Source organism: Macrobrachium rosenbergii, chromosome 46 (genome assembly GCF_040412425.1).
Source record: "Macrobrachium rosenbergii isolate ZJJX-2024 chromosome 46, ASM4041242v1, whole genome shotgun sequence".
Lineage (NCBI taxonomy): Eukaryota > Metazoa > Arthropoda > Malacostraca > Decapoda > Palaemonidae > Macrobrachium > Macrobrachium rosenbergii.
The window spans coordinates 49054695-49077194 of record NC_089786.1 but is presented as its reverse complement, the minus strand read 5'-3'; the positions used below and the strand labels follow the sequence as shown (position 1 = coordinate 49077194).

The 22500-nt window shown below is 38.7% G+C and overlaps 1 protein-coding gene across 3 annotated transcripts in view; it reads right to left on the bottom strand.

The window, feature by feature from the left end:
- The window catches only part of LOC136830297 (octopamine receptor beta-2R-like), a 639505-nt gene that overhangs the window by 375621 nt on the left and 241384 nt on the right, over positions 1 to 22500 (bottom strand). For all 3 annotated transcript variants that reach the window (XM_067089696.1, XM_067089699.1, XM_067089697.1), the window contains exon 3: positions 14428 to 14566. In XM_067089696.1, the coding sequence (XP_066945797.1) occupies positions 14428 to 14566 (139 nt within the window). The remainder of the gene's footprint in view (positions 1 to 14427; positions 14567 to 22500) is intronic.

Genomic DNA, 22500 nt, shown 5'->3' with positions numbered 1-22500 from the left:
CGCACACACAACTTCGCAATCACAAAACACTAAAGGCAGCCTGCGACAAAAACAAAAGAGAAACAAAAGCATTTTGTGCGTCTATTGGCTCGTAGACAGATGTCAAATACAGTTTCGTCATCAATGATGAATAAATAAAAATAATAGTGTTTGGTTTTAGGGTTACAAAAAAAATGTTATTAAACAGGATCGTCTCGGTTATTTTGCGTCTGGCATCAAAGAGACTTCAAAACAATGCGGTTTCGACACAGTTCGCATTGGATCGTTCCAAAAATGCGGCCTGGGGCGCGACACAATCGAGGATCGTCGGGAAGAGCGTGGATCGCCGGAGATGGGCTTTCGACGGGGAAAATGTTGTGCTCGATGGAAGAGAATGGATCGTTGAAAATAGTATGGATCGTCGATATTATATACCAAGGATCGTCGAAATTATCAAGGATCGTCGACATTACCAAGGATCGTCCAAATTACCAAGGACTGTCGGTATGGCAAAAGATTACCGAAGATAACGAGGAACGCTGGAACTGTGAAAGATCGTATAAAATATCGACGATCATCCTAAACTGCAAGCATATTCGAGAGATATGACGAATCGTTGAAGAACACCTCCTCAGGAACAACCACAAGGATCGTTTAAAATAGCGAAAATTGCGAACGGAGGATGGATCGTCGACGATCGTCAAATATAGCTAGGATAGTCAAAAACTATGGAGAATTGTTCAAAATACATCTGCAGGAACAACCACAAGGGTCGTCTAAAACAGAGAGTATTGCAAACTCAGGACGGATCGTTCGAAACAGCGGATGGGAAATTCAAGCAGCAGAAATACTGACACCTAAATAAATGAGAGGATCGTAACTACCCAATTTTGAAAGCGGACGGCTTACCAAGAGTGATGTATATAGAAAATGGATCGTCGTGAGTCTAGAATCAGAGAGAAATATTCAGTAGACGGAGAATTTTACTAATTAATCAACATAAAGGAAACCAAAGGAAAATAGTAATTAATCAGGAAAGATAGATAGCGAGACAAAATAAAAGTCAAGGAGATAATGAAAATAATTAACTTACATATTGTCCCACTGACTTAGAAAAGGACTTTCAAGATTAAATTCGTTGCATTTACTTATCGTTGAATTATTACATCTATAATTTTTAATATGAAAGAATGCCATAAATACGTAGACTAAAGTGGACCATTTTAAACCTCAGAAAATACAGGAATGGAATGGAATATAGAGTTTAGGCCAGAGGCCAAGTACTGGGACCTATGAAGTCATTCAGCGCTGGAAAGGAAATTAAGAGAAATAGATTTGAAAGGTGTAACAGGAGGAAACCCTCGCAGTTGCACCATGAAACAATTGTTGAGAGAGGGTGGCTAGCAAGATGGAAGAAAGAGAATATGAACGGAGGTACAGTAAAATTTATGAAAGGGGTTGCAGCTTGGGGCCGAAGGGACGCTGCAAAGAACCTTTAGTAACGCCTACGGGGCTCAGAAAATACAGGACCTTGGCCTTTGACCTTTGAAGGTCAAAAATGGCTAACTTAATTATTAGGAATTTATTGTAATAATTCAGCAATTAAAGGTGGATATTAGAAATGGGTGGACGACAATAAAGAATACTGGCCAACAAGAATTACTTGACCTTTGACCTTAATTACTTGACCGCTGACCATAATTACTTGACCTTTGACTTTAAAAGTAAATCCCCAAGAAAATAAATGATCTCAAGGATGTCGCAGAGTGACAATTTCACTCAGTCTTATCAACATTTGTTTATTAGTTTTCCTGGAACCCTGCTAAATGACAACTGACCCTGACTCTCAATTTCAAAAATCGCCTAGAAATAGGAAAACGAATGTAACATATAAAAACTTTTCAAAAATATTTCAATTTTAATACAATATTTTTGGGAGTTTTGCCCTCTTTTCGACGACTGATTTCAGTTTAACGTTTACTGATATATTATCATACCCTATTTTTATGATTTTTTTCCCCGAGACTTATCGTGTCATGAATGGTACATCAGATTCGGTATTTTTTTATCTAATTTCATTTATAACTTGCTCTAAGGAAGACAGATAAAAGGGAACACAAAACATTCACTCAAGGTCATTCAAGATTCTAATATACTGTAATCAACGATTAACAAACGAAGTGCCTGAGTGTATTGGACTGAATTGAACTGAATATAGAATTTAGGCCAAAGACCAAGCACTGGGACCTATGAAGTCATTCAGCGCTGAAAAGGATATTGACAGTAGAAGGTCTGAAAGGCGTAACAGGAGGAAAACCTCAAAGCAGTTGCACTGTGGGTCAATTGTTAGGAGAGGGTTGAGGAAAGCAAGATGGAAGAAAGAGAATATGAAAGGAGGTACAGTAAAAGGAACGAAAGGGTTTGCAGCTAGGGGCCGAAGGCACGCTGCAAAGAGCCTTAAGTAATGCACATACAATACTTACAGCATAAAATATATCGTCAAATAAATTGCCAGAATCCGCAGAGTGAATCTCTCTCTCTCTCTCTCTCTCTCTCTCTCTCTCTCTCTCTCTCTCTCTCTCTCTCTCTCTCTCTCTTTTAATCCGAGCTGCCGGGTACTCTGCACATTTCCATATAAATTTGGCGGTTCTTATTTTAGCCATTTCTCTGGAGAACTGGGAAAGTTAGTAGTTTGGGAACAGGATTTCTCAGGTTTTATTGTCACAAGGATTTCTTTTATTTTGTTAATGTTTTTTTTCATTTACTCTTCTGTATCTTTCACTTTCAGTTATTCGGACCAACTTAGATTTAATAGACCGTCTGCTGCAAGGCGACGGTACATAATCAAAGCCTATGATTGGTGGCAAGAAGCAAGAGTTTCAACCAATCACAATTAACTTCCAGTGATATTAGCTGACGATATTTAACGTCAGCTTAAAAAAAAAGAAATTTAGAAATTAATCAAGTGGTCAAGATATACAAATTAAACAAGTAAAAAATGCACCGAAGTTTCTTCGGCGCAATCGAGTTTTCTGTACGGCGTATAATGCTGTATGAAACTCTCAGCCACGGCCGAGCAGCGCTCACTTGCTACCCAGATGCGGTCAAGTGAAGATGCGTCGGCAGTTGGCACCTCTAGCGGTGCCAGACGAAAGATCCATGGCTGACCTTAACCTTAAATATAATGAAAACTGTTGATGCTAGAAGGCTGCAATTTGGTATGTTTGATGATTGGAGGGTGGATGATCAACATACCAATTTGCAGCCCTCTAGCCGAGGTAGTTTTTAAGAAGAAGTGGGGACGGACAGACAAAGCCGGTACAATAGCTTTCTTTTTCAGAAAACTAATTATGCACGAGACCAATATTTTACTTTCCTAAATTCCTTCTAATTTTGTTTTAACGTTACAAATAAGTTCAACATCCCGCCTTTCGGCACTTTTCAGCTCCGTGGAAAGGAGATGCCTTCATTATTTCACATTGCCGAGAGAAGAAAGTACAAAAACCCAGATTCCCTTACGAGAAATGACCAATCATTTCTATAAAGGAGTCATGTTGCTACGTAAGCCTACTTGAAATTCAATCCTAGGTGGCAACAGGAACTGGGTCATAGGTCACTTACGATAATCATTCTTTATATAAGAGGGCAGATGATCCCACTTAAATCTTGAGGAACTTTCGTTATTAATTTCTTAGTCCAACGAAAGCTGATTAATCATTTTCGAAATTGAAACCTGTTTGCTAGCAAGCACACATACATATCTATCTATATATATATATATATATATATATATATATATATATATATATATATATATATATATATATATATATATATATATATATATATATATATATATATATATATATATATATATATATAAAGACAAAATCCAAAGGAAAGAGAAACAATGGAGTACTGAAAGGCCTTACGACTTCTTGTCCTTTACTTGTTTTAGTCTGCTAAGTAAAGGACAGGAAGTCGAAAGGCCTTGCAGTACTCCATTGTTTCTCTTTCCTTCGTGAATTTCGTCTTTATTTATCTATTCATTTATTTATTTACATATTCATTTATTTATTTATATATTTATTTATATATCAATTTATTTATTTATATATTCATCACGTTCCATATTTTCGTGATTCAGTTATACAAAATATATATATAATTATATGCATATATATTACATAATATACAAATACATATGCAGTATATATATAATATACATACATACACATATGCAAAAAACACTGATCGAAAAACTACTTCAAATCTCAAAAAAAAGAAGAAGAAAAAGCACAAACGTCCACACAATGAATCACGACGCATTCCAAGCCACGCTCGCAAACAAAAACGTTTTGTATTTGCCAGGCAGAAACGTTTCTTCCTTTCAACTCCGCCACGATAACGTTCCATTCATTCCCCCAGTACGCAAAATCCCTCGACAGAAATATATGAAAACTAAAAGCCATTTATTCTTTTATTTCCGCGAGCTCTCCATTTCCCTCGACCAAAAAAAAAAAAAAAAGAAGAGAGAAATGCATAAAAGATGGCAACGCGAAGTAGAGGGTCTCGAGACGTGACCAGAAATTCATCCAGCTCGCCTCAAGAAGAAGAAGAAGAAGAGGAAGAAGAAGAAGAAGGTGGTGGTGAGGAGAGGGGAGGAGGAGGAGGAGGAGGAGGAGGAGAATTATGCTACAGGAGAAGGTGAGTATAGGGAGGAGGAGGAGGAGGAGGAGGAGGAGGAGGAGGAGGAGGAGGAGGAGGAGGAGGAGGGAAACGAAACAATTATGCTACAGGAGAAGAAGAAGGAAAAAGTATGAAGCTGAAGAAGAAAAATGTGACAAAGAAGGTGAGGATACGGAGGAGGAGGAGGAGGAGGAGGAGGAGGAGGAGGAGGAGGAAAATTATCAGAGACGAGGAGGAAAAGAAGAAAAATGCTAAAGGAGAGGAGAAAAGGAAAAAGTATTATGAAGCTGAAGAAGAAAATGATGATGGAAGGGAATAAACACGTGATAAAGCAGGTGGTGAGGAAAGTGAGGAGGAGGAGGAGGAGGAGGGAGGAGGAAAGAGAAGGAGGAGGGGTAGGAAAAACATGATGGAGAAGAGGAGAGGGGAGGGAAAATTAAGCTAAAGGGGAGGAGGAAAAAGGAAAAGTATGATGGAGGAGAAGAAGAAAAGGAAGATGGGACGGGACGGAATACAAAAGTGATAAAGGAAGAAGTAAGAGGAAAAACAATGACAGAGGAGGAGGAGGAGGAGGAGGAGGGAGAAGAAAGGGTAGGAATAATAAAACAGAGGAAAGGAGGAGAAGGAAAATTATGACAAAGGAGAAGAGGAAATGAAAGGATTACTGAGATGATGAAAAAAAAAGAGGAACTGGGGAGAAAGAGAATCGAAAAAACGGGATAAAGGAGAAGAAATGGGGAAAAATTCTGAGAGAAGCCAAACAGAAGAAGGAAAAAGGAAATGAAAAATAACTGAAGGTGGATAAGGAAAATAAAGAATGAATAACATAATATAAAAGTCGAAGAAAATTTCAATTATAGAATAGAATACAAAATTGAGGCCACAGGCCAAGCGATGGGACCTACGAGGTCATTCAGCGATGAAACGAGAACTTAGGGCACAATGGTTTGACAGGTGTAACGGGAGGAAAACCTCGCAGGAGAGGGTGGAAAGTAAGATGGAAGAAAGAGAATATGAACGGAGGTATAGTAAAAGGAATGGAAGGAGTTGCAGCTAGTGGCCGAAGAGACGCTGTAAAGAACCTTAAGTAATGCCTACAGTGCACCGCATGAGGTGCACTGATGTCGCTACCCCACTTCGGGAACTAAATTTTTAATCAGCTTTCTCCGTTACAGCAAGTGAAAAATGCGCCGAAGTTTCTTCGGCACAATCGCGTTTTCTGTACAGCTTATATTAATGTCTACCAAAAATAGACCTATCTTTCGGTGGTCTTAGTATAATGCTATATGAGCCGCGGCCCATGAAACTTTAACCACGGCCCGGTGGTGGCCTGTCCTATATCGTTTCCAGATGCATGATCACGTCTAACTTTAACTTTAAATAAAATAAAAACTACTGAGGCTAGAGGGCTGCAATTTGGTATGTTTGATGATTGGTGGGTGGATGAGCAACAAACCAATTTGCAGCCCTCTAGCCTCAGTAGTTTTTAAGATTTGAAGGCGGACAGAATAAAGTGCGGACGGACTGACAAAACCGGCACAATAGTTTTCTTTTCATAAAATTAAAAATCACGGAAATTCGATCCTTATAAACATGTTAACGCGATGTTTTCTTTTTAAGCCCTAAAAAAAATACAATTGCATTAGCTCGTAGATTACGGAAAAAAAACATGATTAGAGTTTCCTCTTTGATCGTAATTACATTTTTTCTCATCGCTTGATGGATTTGAGATTTTATCTTTTTTCCACTAATATTCTCTCTGGTATACTTCGGGAAATATCCTGGAGATTATTTTAAAAATAAATAAATAAATATCTTCATTTGCATGCTATAATTTCTTTGAGAAGTTGAAGTATATTGCATTTATTTGCAAAAATACTTAAAAATTCGACTTTCCTTTTTTATTGTTCTGTAAAAGAAAACTATTGTGCCGGCTTTGTCTGTCCGTCCGCGCTTTTTTCTGTCCGCCCTCGGATCTTAAAAACTACAGAGGCTAGAGGGCTGCAAATTGGTATGTTGATCATCCACCCTCCAATCATCACACATACCAAATTGCAGCCCTCTAGCCTCACTAGTTTTTATTTTGTTGAAGGTTAAATTTCGCCATAATCGTACGTCTGGCAACGACATAGGCCAGGCCACCACCGGGCCGTGGTTAAAGTTTCATAGGCCCCGGCTCATAAGGAATTATACCGAGACCACCGAAAGATAGATTTATTTTCGGTGACCGTGATCATACGATGTACAGAAAACTCGACTGTGCCGAAGAAACTTTGGCTAAGTTTTTACTTGTAGTCATCGCACATAGTAAACAAACTATCTTTTATTTATGGGAAATTGTAATCACATGCCAATTACGTTTAATGTCAAGTTTTATATAAAAAAGTGTATATCATTTCATTAATTTTTTTTCTCCCACTTCTTAATTATGTGAAAAAATAAGGCATCCCAGAAAGAATGTTTTAATCACCATATTATCCGCGCCGAATATTAAGTACCTGGCCTCATTAATAATGGATAGAGAAGTTCCCTACAATTTCCTTTTCGTTAAGGAATATGAATAGGAAAATATCTTCTTTTTTCATTTTATAGCTTCATTAACTGATGACTTCTTCTTAATAATAATAATAATAATAATAATAATAATAATAATAATAATAATAATAATAATAATAATAAATTTCCTTTTCATCAATTAATATGAATAGGAGAATATTCTATTTTCATTTTACAGTTTCATTAACAGATGACTAATAATAATAATAATAATAATAATAATAATAATAATAATAATAATAATAATAATAACAACAACTACAACAATAATAATAATATTAATAGTAACAGTCATTCATATTAATCTCATTATCACGAGTCACCAAATTGGTGAAAAAATTCACAATGATGTAAAGTATATTCTTAAATATATATCTATATTTCACTCTATATCATGTGGATTTTTCACCAGCATTAATAATAATAATAATAATAATAATAATAATAATAATAATAATAATAATAATAATAATAATAATAATATCTGTCATAGTTATTTGAGCCATTAAAGGCACATGAACAACTATTTTTTGAGATTCTTCACAGATATCATCTATAATAAAGTCATACACTATTTGTCTGGAAAAAATTCTATCTCTACCTCTCCTTCCTAACTTACAGAGGAGAGAACCACTAAGAAACTTAGAGATTTCGGCAAAAGCGAAAAGCAATATAGAAAAATGATCACCTGAATAACAGAGAGAATAGAAAAATCTCATGAAAATATATTGGTTTCTTTTGTTTTAAACTAACCTAGGAAAACTAGTCTAGCGTAACTTCAATTAATAAAACTTAACTAATCACACGAGGCCACCCTAACATGGCAGCCTAATCTAACATAGCCTAAGCACAGTAGCCTAATTTACGCCACTCTCACCAAATTTAACTGATGTTATTAAAGTGATGGACAATAATTCTGCCTAAACTTGTTAACCAAACCCAATCGAACTAAATCTTCCCTAAAACATTAACTTCTGTGTGACTTTAGTCTACTGATCTGCCCCTAGACATTATAGTCACAAGCTACATTTCACAATACGTCAAATTAACCTAACCTAACCAAACAACAGCAGCCCAACCAAACTTAACCTAACCAAAGAAAGCCTAAAAACAAAACCTATTCTGGGATGACTTTAGTTAGAATTGTGACTTCAGAACGGCCGCAGATTATACTTCATTACGATAATTATATTTATTTTGCAAATCCCCGAAAAGCTCATTCATAATCCTCCCATAATCCTCTTATGTGGATAAGTTGATGGGATAAAAATGGCTGTACATAGAGGCAAATAATCAGACAAAATACTAATGAATTTAGGAATGAGAGGGATAAACAGGCAATTGAGAATAAGAGAGAGAGAGAGAGAGAGAGAGAGAGAGAGAGAGAGAGAGAGAGAGAGAGAGAGAGAGAGAGAGAGAGCACAAACAATGAGGTCTTTGGCTAAATCCCAAATTTCAATTAATTCTGTGACAGCTAATGGGAAATTCATTCACGTACCAGACAGGCTGTTGCTTCTACGTGTGTCTGTGTGTGTGTGTGAATGTGTGTGTCTGTGTGTGTTCAATTGGAAACCAACTGATACATATCCCATAGATTTGTGATATGGAAGTTTATGCATAAAGTAACACGATGCTCGTATGTAAATGGGTAACTGAATGGATATATAGATAAATAATGACACAGGCCTCTATAATACGAATCTAACCTTGGGAATAAAAGGACATTGAACTGGAGAACTAAATGAATAAGTAAAAAATGAGCCAAAGTTTCTTCGGCGCAAACGAGCTTTCTGTACAGCGTATAATCAAGGCCACCGAAAACAGATCTATCTTTCGGTGGTCTCGGTATAATGCACTATGAGCCGCGGCCCATGAAACTTTAACCAAGGCCCGGTGGTGGCCTGTCCTGTAACGTTGCCAGGAGCACGATTATGGTTAATTTTAATCTTACATAGACTAAAAACTACTGAGGCTAGAGGGCTGCAATTTGGTATGCTTGATGATGGAAGGGTGGATGACCAACATACCAAATTGCAGCCCTCTAGCCTCAGTAGTTTTTAAGATCTGAAGGCGGACAGAATAAAGTGCGGACGGACAGACAAAGCAGGCACAATAGTCTTCTTTTCAGAAAACTAAAAAAAGATAGATAATGGGTATACACATGGTATAAAAGCTTCTCCCCGAAATAATATTAATCTGACCATTATAAGAAATAGGTTAAATGCTCAGATAAATTTATCCATATTAGGAAAATTATGCAAATAAGTAGGAAATAGTTTTAGACAATGTTCGTCGGCGTCCATAGACATGCATATTTTTGTACATTTCGCGAATAGAGAGAGAGAGAGAGAGAGAGAGAGAGAGAGAGAGAGAGAGAGAGAGAGAGAGAGAGAGAGATCATAGCTTGTATCAGTATTTGGAAAACATGAATATGATGCATTTAAGAAATAGACGGGGATTGTCAGAACCAGCTGTCCCATGACTTTTACAGATGTGCATGTTTCTGTGCATTTCCAGGAGAGAGAGAGAGAGAGAGAGAGAATATTGTTTCTATACATTTCTAGGAGAGAGAGAGAGAGAGAGAGAGAGAGAGAGAGAGAGAGAGAGAGAGAATATTGTTTCTATATATTTCCAGAAGAGAGAGAGAGAGAGAGAGAGAGAGAGAGAGAGAGAGAGAGAGAGAGAGAGAGAGAGAGAGAGAGAATATTGTTTCTATACATTTCCAGAAGAGAGAGAGAGAGAGAGAGAGAGAGAGAGAGAGAGAGAGAGAGAGAGAGAGAGAGAGAGAATATTGTTTTTATACATTTCGAGAGAGAGAGAGAGAGAGAGAGAGAGAGAGAGAGAGAGAGAGAGAGAGAGAGAGAGAGAGAGAGAGAGAGAATATTGTTTCTATACATTTCAGGAGAGAGAGAGAGAGAGAGAGAGAGAGAGAGAGAGAGAGAGAGAGAGAGAGAATATATTGTTTCTATACATTTCCAGAAGAGAGAGAGAGAGAGAGAGAGAGAGAGAGAGAGAGAGAGAGAATATTGTTTCTATACATTTCCAGAGAGAGAGAGAGAGAGAGAGAGAGAGAGAGAGAGAGAGAGAGAGAGAGAGAGAGAGAGAGAGAGAGAGAGAATATACTTAAAAGTCACAGGCCATTTGTAATTCTTTACCCTCGATACCTCTCATCTTCAAAACCAAAAAGCAAATTCTCCCATTTCTCTGAGGCCTTCAACGAGTGCTTTACGAGACCCAAGTTTTGTAATTTTGCTACCAAACTACATCTTTCGCAACAACCCTTTATAATTTAGCCAGAAAAATGTATATACTTCAATCAGTGGACAGTCACTGGACGGGCACGAATTCAAACCGGCATAATCGCAAAATATCCTCAAGGCCAAATCGGTTGCAGCAAGAAGTCTCGAAACAGCCACATGCGACACTAGACCAAAATAGCCACGTTATCAAAACAGACCCACCCACGTCCCAGGCATAATTAAACTTGTTGCACAATTATTTCAGAGAAAAAACTCTGCAGTCTTGCAACAAGTGCAAGGCCTTTGGCAAACAGCAGTCCCGCAAGACCCCACGGACAGATTACAGGCAGTTGACTTTCGAGTGTGACTTAATGATAGCGAATTTCTCAAGAGCAGGTGAACCCATCCTTCTCCTAAATGCCAGCACAACTCACTTCTATTGCTCGTTTTATCTTCCACTAAGAGGACTACGCACTCTCTCTCTCTCTCTCTCTCTCTCTCTCTCTCTCTCTCTCTCTCTCTCTCTCTCCTCAGTGCAGAGGGTAGAAAAGAACAATTTCCTGTTAGTTTACATAGGTACTTATGTGTGAGTGTGAGTTAATTTGTTTGTCACATGTAAATCTGAATATCTTTCATTTAATTTATCTGCACATTCATCTCTGTTACTCTAAGCACTTGGATTTACACAACATATGAAATAGCTAACGCTATGGGCCGCTCTCCCCGTCTACCTGAATCTCCCACCTGCCCCACCCTTTCTCCAACACAAAGATTAAGCGCATATATCTAGCAATTACTATTCTGGGGCAGTTTTGACCCTCAAGCCTAACAGTGGTCTGTACTGTCAAACCCACAACAAACAAGGAAAAAGGCATCGGTGATACCTTTAAAGGCAGTGTCGCATGAGCGTCTACGCTGGCACTTTTTGGCATATTGTGCAGTCGACGCATTTCAAGAATATCACTCGGCCACGCCCACATCCTCCCTATCCCATCCCACCACCCCAGCCTAAACCCTCCCCTCTTTCACGATATTACTCATACGGCTGGCAGCGCTGTCCTTATTTGAGCCGGACTCGGAATGGGATGAGCAAGTTGCAGTAACCATTGGCCAACAGAGAGAGAGAGAGAGAGAGAGAAAGAGAGAGAGAGAGAGAATTACTATTTGTGTTGCTATGAAGAGGAAACTTTCAAAAGTATGTTGTAAAAAATAAGCACCAATTTATAGGTTCTAGAACCTCCTTTAGTTATTGAATGAACGACCTTTCGATGCTATCAGTGACATAGCCAAGCAGCAACTGATATTGTCCGAGAGTGCGGTACGATAATGTCAAGCATTATCTACGGTGCCAGGGGAAGGGGGCGTGGCTGAGTGATATTCTTAAAATGCGTCGACTACAGTCAAAGTTACACTAACTAACCAGTCACTGTTATCCCTACAGCGACGCGAAAATGAAGTCACGGATGTTCTTTATGGCGTTTTCCACGTGAGAAAGAGCCTACTTGACTTCAGCAAGACGGTGATGATGTCAGAAAACATGCATTGGGAATGTAAATTTTATTTTCACTGATGTCAAGAACTTTACAGTTCTGCTTGTTACTGCTGCAGTCGTGATTCCCAGAGAGAAAACATTAAAACCTCACAGTGCTGTTCACACTTGCTTTATACACGCACCATGGAGCATCATTTGAGAAAATCAGACATAACTGTGTTGAGTAGAATAAACAGAATAGAGAATTTAGACCAAACGGAAACTGACAGTAAAAGGTTTGAAAGATTTAACAGGATGAAAACCTCGCAGCTGCACTATGAATCAATTGTTAGGAGAAGGTGGAAAAGTATAATAGAATTAAGATAATATGAACGGAGGTACAGTAAGAAGGAATGGAAGGGGTTGCAGCTAGGGGACGAGGGGATGCTACATAGAATCGTAAGTAATGCTTACAGCTCACGGTATGAAGTGCGCTGACGGCAATAGACCCCTCACCTCCAACGGGGTAAATGTGTTGAGTAAAATGAGTGAATTATTGAGCGCTATCTGATGGAATTAAGCCATTCAAATGAGCTGTGGATAATTTGTGAAGCATCAATAAATTATTTCCACAATTTGTTTAATATCAGTAAATTGTTTCCCCAATTTGTTTAGTACCGCTAAATTATTTCCACAATTTGTTTAGTATCGCTCAATTATTTCCATAATTTTTTAAGTATCACTAAATTATTTCCACAATTTGTTTAGTATCACTAAACTATTTCCACAATTTGTGAAGTATCACTAAATTATTATGTGACTCAGGTTCATGTAAATTATGATACAAAACCCGAGAGAGATGAACCAACTCCAGGACAGACTGTAAATATTGTAAGGATATTACACCCAGGTCAGTTCCATTGCAAGGAAAAGTAAATTATCTACATTAGCTGAACGAGTTTTAGAGCAAACTGAGGTGCGTTGTGACTAATCAGGAAATTAGAGTTAATTATTACGAAACGCCTTACTTAATTACAGAAAAACTTGCACTGCTAAAATATGCATAGCGTTTGCACGGTTTATGTAAATTGCTGGTACTGCCTTTGAATAGTACAGAGAGAGAGAGAGAGAGAGAGAGAGAGAGAGAGAGAGAGATTTGCATAATCCTTTGAGTGAGTTAGCTGAATCATCGTGTTTCATCTGAGGAAAAAATGAGTAAAAAAGTATCACAGGTAAAAAACATAAATTATCTTACTATTTCTGGCAATGAAAGATATGCACTCCTTAGTATAGTTAATTATCATACACTTGGTGATAACAATAATGAATATTCGTAAGGCTTATACCTAAGTGAATTCTGGCCAAATGAACCGTCATATACTTTAAAAAAACTAATAATCAGACACATATTCGTATGAATGACATAATTAAATTTTGATTTACACAAACTAACACACGTTCCCTTTTGTGATAAATCATTTAATTTTCTGTAAATGTTTTCTTCAAATAAGTTAGCATACATCTCCTAGGCAAATATATTATAGGACATCTAGACGTATAAAAAACCGTACACACTTGGGTCAAGAGATATAATGCACTAAGTCAACTAATTATCGTAAATCTAGTCACATAATAAAAAAAAATCATACATCTGGTCACATAATCTAAAATTATCATACATCTTGCCATACTGTCTTACATATTCTAGTCAAAATCTCAAACATTTTGATTCTAACCAATTGTTGTACATATACTTATTAGGTTAGGTTAGGTTTAGTTGGGCTGGGTTTGATTAGGTTGGGTTAGGTTGGTTAATTTGGTCAGCTTAGGTTAATAAACTATTGTAAATACTGAATAGTCATATTATAAAAACCATTATATGTACAGTTTGGTCAAATAATCTAAAATTATCATATATCTTGCCATATTGCTTGACACCCTCTAGTCAAAAACTCATAAGGAATTTTAACTTTACTAATTGTTATAAATCTACTTATCAGATTTGCTTAGGTTTAGTTAGTTTAGGCTAGACTGGGTTAGGTTAGGTTTAGGTTAGATGGCATTAGGTTAGGTTAGGGGGTTAGGTTTAGGTTAGGCCAGGCTAGGTTACTGTAGGTTAGGTTTAGGTTAACTGGGTTAGACTAGGTTAGGTTAGGTTTAGGTTAGGGGATTATGTTTAGGTTAAGCTGGTTGAGGTTAGGTTTAGGTTAGGCTGGGTTAGGTTAGGTTTAGACTAGGGTGGTTTAGGTGAAGTTAGGGAGTTAGGCTTAGGTTAGGTACACCCGACTAATTAAAAGATAGACTGGGTTAGACTAGGTTAGGTTAGGTTTAGCTTAGGCTGGATTAGGTTAGGGGATTATGTTTAGGTTAAGCTGGCTGAGGTTAGGTTTAGGTTAGACTGGGTTAGGTTAGATTTAGACTAGGGTGGTTTAGGTTAAGTTAGGGAGTTAGGCTTAGGTTAGGTACACCTGACTAATTAAAAGATAGACTCACCTGCGTTGTGTACCATCCAAGGAAAATGGGGAGGACGGATATGAACACTGGCGATATCCAGGCTATGGCTAACATGAGGGTGACAGTGCTGACTGTCATCCTCAGCGGGTAGTCCAACGGCTGCACTATGGCCGTATACCTGGAGGAGAGAGAATAGGGTCCTTCTATAGGTCTTTATTGAATGTCTAGGTTTTCTTAGTAGACAAATGGGTAGTGAATCTCGTCGTCTCCACTCCAGGACGAGGATATGGGCTGGCTGTTGAGAAAAAACAATTCAATTGTTACTGTCATATTTACTTTTTAATTACTGAATAGTGAATGAACCTTATCTGTTACTTACTTCTACGCCAAAAGCAAATCAGCATTTCACTGAACTCCCTTCTGAATGCCTCTACTATTCCTTCTATACAGCTTTTCTGGGTATTCCTTTCCTCATCTCTCCTGACTTATCTTGATTATACAGCTTTTTGCTAAAAAATCGTTCTGCATTCTTCCTGCATGACCAGTCCACCCCAAAACACTTTTGCTTCCTTACATCAGAGCTGATCTTTTTTTCTCCTTCATTTTTTCACCCTTCCAATATTCTTAAATCACATACACCACACATTACACCAACTTCAAGCATTTTCACTTCATTCCCACTCAACATCTACACTTAATTGCCATAAAAGAGAACTGATTCAACAATCCTATCATGCATTCCTACCTCTGCTTCAAGACACCCTCACCCAAGGTGCATCAGAATCTTTAGTGCACGCCCAGCTACCTTCCTTGCTTTACCAATTCTGTGATCCATCTCTTCATATTATCCCCATAACCTTAACCCAACTCATATTTACTCTAAGTGTTCTCCTCTTTCAAACTATTTCAAATTCTTTCCTAGTTTTGGCAGTTTCTCTTCATAATCCCTAATCAGTTCTGCAACATCTGCAAACATTAACCGTTCCACACGCCACTAGCAACCAATTCCTTATCCCAAAATTGAGCACAGCATCTAAACAGTCAAGTCAGTCTAATCAAATGACTGTCATCATGGTGTTACCCAAGTGGTACTACCCAGACACTGCTACCTTAGGAAATGCCAACGTTTTGGGGTTCTAATATGCTGTATCCTAAGGCTTTAGGTCAGTCTCTTTACTGAGATTTGTATCCATGATGGTAGTATACAGTACGAACCAGGTATTACTGCCCTTAGAAAGACCAGTGGTTTGGATGTATATGTTCCTCAGGATAGAGGAGTGGATAGTAAAGGGTTATGGACTCCTTGGTGGAGGAAATTCACTCAATAGCACATGAACTATTCTCTTGAGGCCAATATTACCTTGCATTCACTCCTGCGGGATGCCACGAAAAGAAAATTATAGCATTTTTGTCGTTCTACGCGACGAGAAACCAATAAATAGCCAGTTACATGGGATTTGCCCTCCCAGAGACTTGACTGATACTGCAAAAAACAAAAATATGAAGATAAATATAAAGTAAATTACAGAAAGCGTCTCTCAACAAGCGAATGAAACCAGAAGAGGGAACCAAAAACTAGACCATTTATAAGAAATGTGTGCGATCATTCCATCAATCTAAAGACATGACATTTCCTGAAAATTACATAACGCAATAATCTGTTACGTAACAGCGCCAGATGGGACGTTGCTCATTTATCTTACTCTCCACGACGTGAGCATGATAAGAGGATGGAGAGAGAGAGAGAGAGAGAGAGAGAGAGAGAGAGAGAGAGAGAGAGAGAGAGAGAGAGAGAGACTCGGCTGGCGGTTATCAGGTATTATTGAGAGAGAGAGAGAGAGAGAGAGAGAGAGAGAGAGAGAGAGAGAGAGAGAGAGAGAGAGAGCAGACGGTTATTAGGTATTACTGAAAGAGAGAAAGAGAGAGAGAGACCTAGCTGGCGGTTATCAGGTATTATTGAGAGAGAGAGAGAGAGAGAGAGAGAGAGAGAGAGAGAGAGAGAGAGAGAGAGAGAGAGAGAGAGATTCAGCAGACGGTTATCAGGTATTATTGAGAGAGAGAGAGAGAGAGAGAGAGAGACTCGGCTGGCGGTTATCAGGTATTATTGAGAGAGAGAGAGAGAGAGAGAGAGAGAGAGAGAGAGAGAGAGAGAGAGAGAGAGAGAGAGAGAGCAGACGATTATTAGGTATTACTGAAAGAGAGAAAGAGAGAGAGAGACCTAGCTGGCGGTTATCAGGTATTATTGAGAGAGAGAGAGAGAGAGAGAGAGAGAGAGAGAGAGAGAGAGAGAGAGAGAGAGAGAGAGATTCAGCAGACGGTTATCAGGTATTATTGAGAGAGAGAGAGAGAGAGAGAGAGAGAGAGAGAGAGAGACTCGGCTGGCGGTTATCAGGTATTATTGAGAGAGAGAGAGAGAGAGAGAGAGAGAGAGAGAGAGAGAGAGAGAGAGAGAGAGAGCAGACGGTTATTAGGTATTACTGAGAGAGAGAGAAAGAGAGAGAGAGACCTAGCTGGCGGTTATCAGGTATTTATGAGAGAGAGAGAGAGAGAGAGAGAGAGAGAGAGAGAGAGAGAGCAGATGGTTATTAGGTATTACTGAGAGAGAGAGAGAGAGAGAGAGAGAGAGAGAGATTCAGCAGACGGTTATCAGGTATTATTGAGAGAGAGAGAGAGAGAGAGAGATTCAGCTGGCGGTTATCAGGTATTATTGAGAGAGAGAGAGAGAGAGAGAGAGAGAGAGAGAGAGAGAGAGAGAGAGAGAGAGAGAGATTCAGCTGGCGGTTATCAGGTATTATTGAGAGAGAGAGAGAGAGAGAGAGAGAGAGAGAGAGAGAGAGAGAGAGAGAGACTCAGGAGACGGTTATCAAGTATTATTTTCTAACTTGAAGTGACGTATTTCCTCTCGTCTTCTCTTGAGCTCTCTTGTTTCGTCTCTGCTTTCGTAATATTGGCCAGCATCTTCAGTTTCGGAATCGTCATCACTGCCATTATCATCAATACTCCATCATTATCGTTGTTTTTACTGCTACTCTGTCTTCCTAAACATTATCATCATAATTGCTACCTCCTTATTTCCATTTTCATTTCTTCACTAACTGGTTAATTAGGCCTCTCATTCCAATCAATAACAATAATACCACCCCTTCTACCTATCATCTGGATTATTATCATCATCAATTCGCCCATATTTATCATCGTCCTCTTACCTATCGCCTTTTCTTGTCAGCCACGTGAGATCTAGACCTGAAGATGCACAACAAGAGGCGCTTTTGAGAGGCCCCACGGCCACGTATGTTCTTTTTCTGGGCGCAACGGAGACCGAACTCTGGTGCAGGAAAGAGGCGAAGCCCTTAGCGTTTTGGATATGAGGTTAGAATGACACTGTTATTATTTTTGTTGGAGTACTGAAACCACTGTGTTATGTTACAATACCAATAGCTCTCACTCAAAAGCATTTCGTCTTGAGGTGAAAATTGGAGCTGTGTAATGCTAAAGAAGTTGGACAGCTAAGTGGGAAGAGGCCAGTGTGCTACAAGAGGCACACTGCATCCAGGGTTGAAGGAAAATGGAAGGGGGAAGGTGTTAAACACCACCACTGAAGGGGGAAAGTAATAATTTTCCCTTCATTCAGATCCATGTTACTTTCCACCGTCGTCATTTCTCAGTCCTTCTCTACTTCCGTCCCTCTTTCATCCGGTATTCTACCTCCTCCTCCTCCTCTTCCTCCTTCTCCTGCTCCTGCTCCTGCTCCTGCTCCTCCCCTCAACCCCCAAGGGATTCCAGTGGCTGTGGTGACGGCTGTTGGTGGGGAGTTGATGAGGCTACTTGTTTGTCTATTTCTCCCTCCCTGTTTTGTTTTTCTTCTTCTTCTTCTTCTTCTTCTTCTTCTTCTTCTTCTGTGACGCTCCCTCCAATCCCTCGAGGCACTGTTGGTTCCCTCCATTAAGTCCTTTGGACGGCTCACGTACAGTAGCGAGGGCGATTCTATAACAGGAGTCTCTTTCGTTCGATGGAAGAGAAAAAGAAACAAAAACTGACAAACTGGTCTGGTGCCTCTTGTTGGCCTGACGAAGCTCGTAAAGGCATCCGAGTTTGGCTTACGGGGAGTCGGTTAAGGCTCTCTCTTTTTTTCTCTTTTTACTTTTTTCTGTTTACACGCCTTCCTGAGGCGACATTGAATACCGTATATGGTCTTAAAGAGAGGGAGACTTTTGCCGGAAAAAAAGCTTTGGTGGGTTATATTTTCGGTGGGGAAATATTTGGTGGGTAATATTTTAGGCGGGTAAAAATTTGGTGGGTAAAGTATTTGGTGGGTAATACTTTAGGCGGGGAAAAATTTGGTGGGTAATATTTCAGGCGGGAAAAAATTTGGTAGGTTATATTTTTGGCAAGGAAAAATTTGGTGGGTAATATTTCAGGCGAGTAAAAATTTGGTGGGTAATACTTTAGGCAGGGAAAAATTTGGTGGGTAATATTTCAGGCGGGAAAAAATTTGGTGGATAATATTTTAGGCGGGGGAAAAATTTGGTGGGTAATACTTTAGGCGGGGGAAAAATTGGTGGGTAATACTTTAGGCGCGGAAAAATTTGGTGGGTAATATTTTAGGTGGGGAAAATTTTGGTGGGTAATATTTTTGGCGGGGAAAAATTTGGTGGGTTAGCGTGGAAAAATTTGGTGGGTAATATTTTAGGCGGGGAAAAATTTGGTGGGTAATATTTTAGGCGGGGAAAAATTTGGTGGGTAACATTTTAGGTGGGGAAAAATTTGGTGGGTAATATTTTAGACGGGGAAAAATTTGGTCAGTTATATTTTAGGAGAGGAAAAATTTGATGGGTTATATTTCTGGCGTGGAAAAATTTGGTGGGTAATATTTTAGGCGGGGAAAAATTTGGTGGGTTATACTGTATTTTTGGGGGGGAAAAATTTGTTGGGATATATTGCTGGCAGGAATCATTTTGGTGGGTAACAATTTTGGCGGGATTTTTGCTGCTGAATAATTTATCGAAGATTTTTGTACGGGGATTTAGGTACTGAATTATCGCGGGAGATTTTTGTAAAGGTTTATGTAGGGGATTTTATTTCTGGAGTTTCTGTACGGAGATTTCTATAAAGAAATTTATGGCAGGAGAATTTTGGACGGAGATATAAATAGGGAATTATAGCCGGAGATTTTTGTAGAGGTTTTTCCCGTCAACTTTTGTCGATAACATTTTGGTGAAAGATTTTGTTAAGAGATTTTTTAATGTAAAGTAAAATTTCCTGAGATTTTTTTGCAGGAAAAATATTGCTAGGGAGTTTTTAGCAGGTAAAATGTCACCAGAAAAACTTGGTGAGATAGGACGAGAACAGCTTTTAATTTCCTGTATAAAAAAACTATTGCCTCAGACCTTAAAAGCTACTGAGGCTATAGGGCTGCAAATTGCTATGTTGGTCATCTACCCTCCAATCATCAAACATACCAAATTGCAGCCATCTAGCCTTAGTAGTTTTATTTTATTTAAGGTTAAAGTTAGCCATAATCGTGACTCTGGTAACGGTATAGGATAGGCCACCACCGGGCCGTGGTTAAAGTTTCATGGGCCGCGGCTCATACAGCTTTATACCGAGACCACCGAAAGATAGATCTATTTTCGGTGGCCTTGATTATCCGCTGTAGCGACTGTACAGAAAACTCGACTGCGCCGAAAGAAACTTCGGCGCATTTTTTACTTGTTCTTTTTACAGTCTGAATTTTACGGGAAGAAAACTGACAGAATATTTAAGTAGAGGGAAACTTTAAACCCAAACAACTTTGAAAGGATGACACAGTATGCCACAGCGCTGAAAAAAATAGCGGTAGAAAAAGAAATGAGAAAAAAATTCTTTAAAAAAAAAGAATGGTAGAAAAACGAAAAAAATCCCTTAAAAGAAAGAATAACGATAGAAAAATGAGAATAAAAAAATCCTTAAAAAAAAGGGATAACGATAGAAAAAGAAATGAGATTAAAAAAATTCCTTATGGTTCCGTTTGGTGAACCAACTCTCTCTCTCTCTCTCTCTCTCTCTCTCTCTCTCTCTCTCTCTCTCTCTCTCTCTCTCTCTTCCCAACATTACATTACAGCTTCTTTCCGTCCCATGTTTGCAGATCCCGCCCCCTTCACCTCCCCCTCCCCACCCCACCTACAAAGCAGAGCTATGGATCAATTCCAAAGCGCATTACGGGAGGTAGGTGCTATGGAAACTACCTACGTGGGCTTGCTTCTACCTTCATCTAAGCTCAGCTTTCGCAATTCAAGTCTCTTTAACTATTCATCCTTTTCAGCGCGATGGATAAACAAGTTTCTTCGGGGCAATCGAGTTTTCTGTACAGCCGCTACAGCGTATAATTATCAAGGCCACCGAAAATAGATCTATCTTTCGGTGGTCTCGGTATAATGCTGTATGAGCCGCTGCCCATGAAACTTTAACCATTGGCCGGTGGTGGCATGTCCTATATCGTTGCCAGAGGCATGATTATGGCTAACTTGAACCTTAAATAATATAAAAACTACTGAGGCTAGAGGGCTGCAATTTGGTATGTTTGATGATTGGAGGGTGGATGATCAACATACCAATTTGCAGCCCTCTAACCTCAGAAGATTTTAAGATCTGAGGGCGGACAGAAAAAAGTGCGGACGGACAGACAAAGCCCGCACAATAGTTTTCTTGTACAGAAAACTAAAAAGGGATAAAAAAGTTAGTTACTAAGATTTTATGATTTTACTCTAAAGTCCAAGTCGGATAAAAAAAGTTAGTTATTAAGATTTTACGATTTTACTCTAAAGTCCAAGTCCTACAAGTGATTCTTGTCTATAATAAAGTCCTACAAGTGATTCTTGTCTATAATAAAGTGCTTCCGAGTGGTCTTAAGACATGGAAGGTCAAAAACCAGTTATTTTCGTCTGAAGTTCGATTCTTAAAAGTGATCTACGTCTAGAATAAAGTGCTATAGACTGGTCTTATGCGTTTAAGTTTTACAAAAGCGTATAACATATGAATTAAGGAAATATTTGTCTAAAATTCTGGTCCAACCAGTGACAGGGGTCTACAACAAAGTGCTACCGAGTGATCTTCTTTGTTATATATAGGTGATCCAAGTCTAAAAAATTTTTAAGTGCTTACTGAGTGATCTTGTGTCATATAACAGTGATCAGTCTAGAATAAAGTGCTACCGAGTGATCTTATGTGTTTTACACCAATGATCCGAGTCTAAAAAAAGTGCTACCGAGTGATCTTATGTGTCTTATACCAATGATCCGAGTCTAAAAAAAAGTGCTACCGAGCGATCTTGTCTGTTTTATACCAATGATCCGAGTTTTAAAAAAGTGCTACCGAGTGATCCTATGTGTTTTATACCAATGATCCGAGTCTAAAAAAAGTGCTATCGAGTGATCCTATGTGTTTTACACCAATGATCCGAGTCTAAAAAAAGTGCTACCGAGTGATCCTATGTGTTTTACACCAATGATCCGAGTCTAAAAAAAGTGCTACCGAGTGATCCTATGTGTTTTACACCAATGATCCGAGTCTAAAAAAGTGCTACCGAGTGATCCTATGTGTTTTACACCAATGATCCGAGTCTAAAAAAGTGCTACCGAGTGATCCTATGTGTTTTACACCAATGATCCGAGTCTAAAAAAAGTGCTACCAAGCGATCTTGTCTGTTTTATACCAATGATCCGAGTTTTAAAAAAGTGCTATCGAGTGATCTTACGTGTTTTACACCAATGATCCGAGTCTAAAAAAAGTGCTACCGAGTGATCTTATGTGTTTTATACCAATGATCCGAGTCTAAAAAAAGTGCTACCGAGTGATCTTATGTGTTTTATACCAATGATCCGAGTCTAAAAAAAGTGCTAACGAGTGATCCTATGCGTTTTACACCAATGATCCGAGTCTAAAAAAGTGCTACCTACTGATCTTATGTGTTTTATACCAATGATCCGAGTCTAAAAAAGTGCTACCGAGTGATCTTATGTGTTTTATACCAATGATCCTAGTCTAAAAAAAGTGCTAACAAGTGATCTTATGTGTTTTATACCAATGATCCGAGTCTAAAAAAAGTGCTACCGAGTGATCTTACGTGTTTTATAC